General features: G+C 30.6%; 1 protein-coding gene and 1 non-coding gene across 2 annotated transcripts; both read left to right on the forward strand.

Annotated features, from left to right (window-relative positions):
• On the forward strand, positions 1,140–1,910 carry LOC109349849. Its single transcript, XM_019590869.1, has 2 exons — positions 1,140–1,490; positions 1,521–1,910. Exons 1-2 carry the CDS (start codon positions 1,268–1,270, stop codon positions 1,670–1,672), a joined length of 375 nt encoding a protein of 124 aa, XP_019446414.1. The 5' UTR covers positions 1,140–1,267; the 3' UTR covers positions 1,673–1,910.
• On the forward strand, positions 3,756–3,828 carry TRNAK-UUU. The gene has a single exon. It is a non-coding gene; the product is annotated as a tRNA-Lys (tRNA).

Consider the following 4,053-nt stretch of genomic DNA (forward strand, 5'->3'; position numbering starts at 1 on the left):
AGATTAATGGTAAACATTAAATTATATAGATAAATTAATGTAAAGAAATAATTTGAATGTGAAAAATGATTTCAATTTCATCTAATATTCAATGACTATTACTTTTTAACATAACAAAACATAGATGTTATAAACACTCAATTTTAGTGGGGTAGCGACATGAACCAATCACTAACTAATATTAAATTATTATTAACATATAAAATATATAATATATAAAACGTAGAAAGAAACATATGTGAGGAGGAGCTGACATGTGACATGAAGGAATGAAAAAATGTAAGGATAAAGTGACATGTGGCATGAGGGAAGGAGAAAGTGACATATGACATGAGGGATGGAGAAAGTGACATATGGCATGAGTGAAAGAGAAAGTGACATGACATCATGAATTTTTTTTTATTATATTGTTATTAGATGACAATGCATTAGAGACACTTGATGAGCTTGCCTCATTATATATAGAGAATCCAAACTTAACAAATAATGTTAAAAAAAGTGGGTGCTAAAGATAACACTAATTGATTCTAAAATCTATACACTATTAGAGAGTCAATGATAATTAACATATGAATAATGAATGATTCATTGACAATGTAAAAAATACTTATATTGTCAATGTATACATATTAAATCCAATTAGAGATATAACTCCTAGTGAGCATTAGTCCTCAACATTCATTAAATCATTTAGTATCAATCAACCAAAAATTTGATGGAACCCAGAGAAACCTCTTTAATAAGAAAAGCCAGCCCACGCTAACCCCATAAAAGCATATTCAAAAGTCAAACTTTGTTACATTAATAAAAGTTGAAAACCAATATAGGCTTTGCAACTCAACTCCGGAATCTTACCAATTTGTTGCTGATTATCATATTCCTGTGCTACTTTAGTTACCTACTTTGAAAAATAATGGGTGCCATTTTTTCTCTTTTTCTTGTTTCCCTTGTCCCCTTTATGGGCCCTACCATACCAATCAATGATTTCAACATTTTGATGTTTATACTTTATAGTCTCTTTCATATTTAAACATAACATAAGGTTCCATTTTTTAAATCCCAGTCACATATCACACCTCAGACACATTTGTCTTTGCTGCACCAAACTGCCCAAAGTTCCAAAATAATCCAAATCCTCAATTTCCATGCTTCTTCCCTTAGTTTCATTCACACCACACACCCTTCATTACATAACCAACCAAAAGAGTAACCCTTCAACCTTATATATTTGTACATAACATAGGTTGTTGCTCAAAAAGGTCAAAACATGAATGATATGAGTTACAACAGAGTTAGCAGTGTAAAATGCAAAGGGTTTAGGTTGAATCTTAGAAAGCTTTATGTTCTGCGCCTATGCAAGAGGTTTACCTTCTTCTTAAGGATTTTTGATAAGTGGAAAGTGTCATATGGTGAGGCTGTTAAAGTGCTGAAGAAAGTGTTTAGAAGAAAAAGTGGCTTCAAAAGAAACAACAGCAACAATAGCAGGAGTGGTTTAGTGAGGGAGGAAAAGATAAAGGGTCATGGTGATTGTAGGGTAACATCTTATGTGAGGCATAATTCTTTCTATGCAGAAGCTATTGCAGATTGCTTAGAGTTCATCAAAAGAACATCTATTTCATCAATGGACCAAATTGAAGACCAAGATGGTCATATTCAAGAGAGAAACTCATGAACTCTTGTTTTTTTGGTAGAATGAACACTAATATGCTGCTTTTAGATTATGATCTTGTTTTTTTCTGTTGGTGTTATTTTAGAATTATTATGGATTTCTGTGTCTTTTGTTTTTAATTTTTAGGAATGCAAGAGGATATAGTGTAATAATGTATAGTTATTCCTCTTTGTGTGTATACTTTATCTAAAGTTTTGAATTGGTAATGATTTTTTAAACAAGTTTGAGAAATGTCACAAGTTGTAACTAGGGGTGTAAAAATTCGGTTCAGTTCGGTTCGGTTTTTGGTGTATTTTAGTGACCAAACCGATCAAAAACATATGGTTCGGTTCCGCTCAATTAACCACAACCTTAACTATAAGAACCGAACCGAACCCAACCGCTCTTGAATGGTTCGGTTCGGTTCCACGGTTTTTACATTTACTTTTTATAAAAAAAATATTTCATCAATTGAAAATTCAAAATGTATTACAAGAGATATTGTTTATCATAAAAGGATAAACATTACTACTATTATTATAAAAAATTATGAATCATATATAACAATACACTTCATGATTAGTAACATATCAATTAGTAAAATATATAATAGTTACATTTATAACCTTACATTTCATAATTAGTAACACATGTAACAATACATGTATAACAATATATGATATATGTTGGTTTCAAACTCAATATCACAAAAATTAGAAAATATGTTCCAAATCATAAGACATTAGGAAACATTTTAGTAACTAATAACATATATAATACTAACTTAATAACAATTTAGTAACATATGTAACACTACAATTCACACAAAAATTGATAATTTAAGCTAGAAAATTGGTTGAAGAATTTAAACAATAATAAAAATATTATTTCTTAATCCCTAGTATATATTTCTTTAATATGCGGTTTGGTTCGGTTCTAACGGTTCCTAAATTTCTAAAACTATAAACCGAACCGAACATGAGCGGTTCCTTAAAAAAATAACCGAACCGCGAAACCGAACCGAACCACATTTTACGGTTTGGTTTGGTTTGGTTCCATCGGTTTCGCGGTTTAAACCGGAACCGCTTACGCCCCTAGTTGTAACATAAGTTCCTTCAATATACAAATTTTGCTTAACATTATATTTTTGAGTAAATACTTATTGATCCGGGTCAAATTAGTCTTTTTTGCATGTCTTAAAACTTTAGTAGAGACTAATTTGACCCAAAAAAGAACTAATTTGACTCAAATTTAAATTTTTTTGGAATTATTTTAGGTTTTTCAATTTTTGAAGAACCGAACTGCTAAAGTCGAAAAACATAAAGAACTAAAATGGAATTACTCTAAACTTTTTTTTTTTTAATTTTCATGCAAGCAGGAATGGCTAAATAGTAATCATATTTGTGTTGGTGTGAATAAAGATTGTAAAGCTAATTTTACCACCTAACTCAGCAATCTGTTTTTGACTAATCTAAAGCTAAAACTAAAGCAGATTTAAGGAGAAGATTATTGTTGACAATAGAAAGATGGGGCAATCATATCTTAGAATTTGTATTTTGTTTGATGGTCATAATTTAGTAAGACATGAGTTCCATTCTCAACAATATTTAAATGATAAAACTTTATTCACATATCACTATTGATGATGCTGATTAGTAATCCACTGAGGGGTTTGTTGGTGGACCTCACCCAAGCTAGAGTATTGTGAATAGCAAGGTTGTGTCTAAATAGGCTTACAGGTTGGCCCTACTAATCTTACCAACTCTGTCCAAAATAATATAACCTATCAAATCCTACTACCAAAATTTCTTCCACAGATGTTACATATAATGTTTACATCATTTATACACTTAAATTTTGGAGTTAATCATGTATTATTCTTATTTTTTTCATTACCTTCATTGGTTTGATAGATAAAATGTATTAATTACATTGCCTTGACTTGTCTTGTCTTTTGGAGTTGAAGAGTTTGATAATGGATTTTTTTTCAAGAATGTTAACATGTTAACATCATTTTTCGATAAGGTTTAAACTTGGTACGTGATAATTTTCTTACTTATAGTATGTAATTCCGTTATTAATGGCATATATCAAATACTAGACATGTGCCGTCTTAGCTCAGCTGGTAGAGCGCGTGGCTTTTAACCACGTGGTCGTGGGTTCGATTCCCACAGACGGCGACTTTTGCTTTTCTATGCAATATTTAGCTGTTTAGTTAGGGATTTTGCCCGATGGGAGCCCATTTTTTGTCCATCTACTATCATTTTTGATTGGTTGGAAAATTTTATTTAACTTAAAATTATAATTATTAAATATTTTTCTGAAGAATCATATCTTTCAATACAACACGATGAGACAATAGATGTGGACCCTATTATTTAATAGTTACAATTCTTAAACTCCAC

Source organism: Lupinus angustifolius, chromosome LG06 (genome assembly GCF_001865875.1).
Source record: "Lupinus angustifolius cultivar Tanjil chromosome LG06, LupAngTanjil_v1.0, whole genome shotgun sequence".
Classification (NCBI taxonomy): domain Eukaryota; kingdom Viridiplantae; phylum Streptophyta; class Magnoliopsida; order Fabales; family Fabaceae; genus Lupinus; species Lupinus angustifolius.

Excerpts from the sequence above, each read along its gene's own strand:
- LOC109349849 (XM_019590869.1), top strand. The coding sequence starts at position 1,268 with ATGAATGATATGAGTTACAACAGAGTTAGCAGTGTAAAATGCAAAGGG. Across the intron at positions 1,491-1,520 it reads CAGCAACAATAGCAGGAGTG|ATGGTGATTGTAGGGTAACA; the intron begins GTTTAGTGAGGG and ends AGATAAAGGGTC.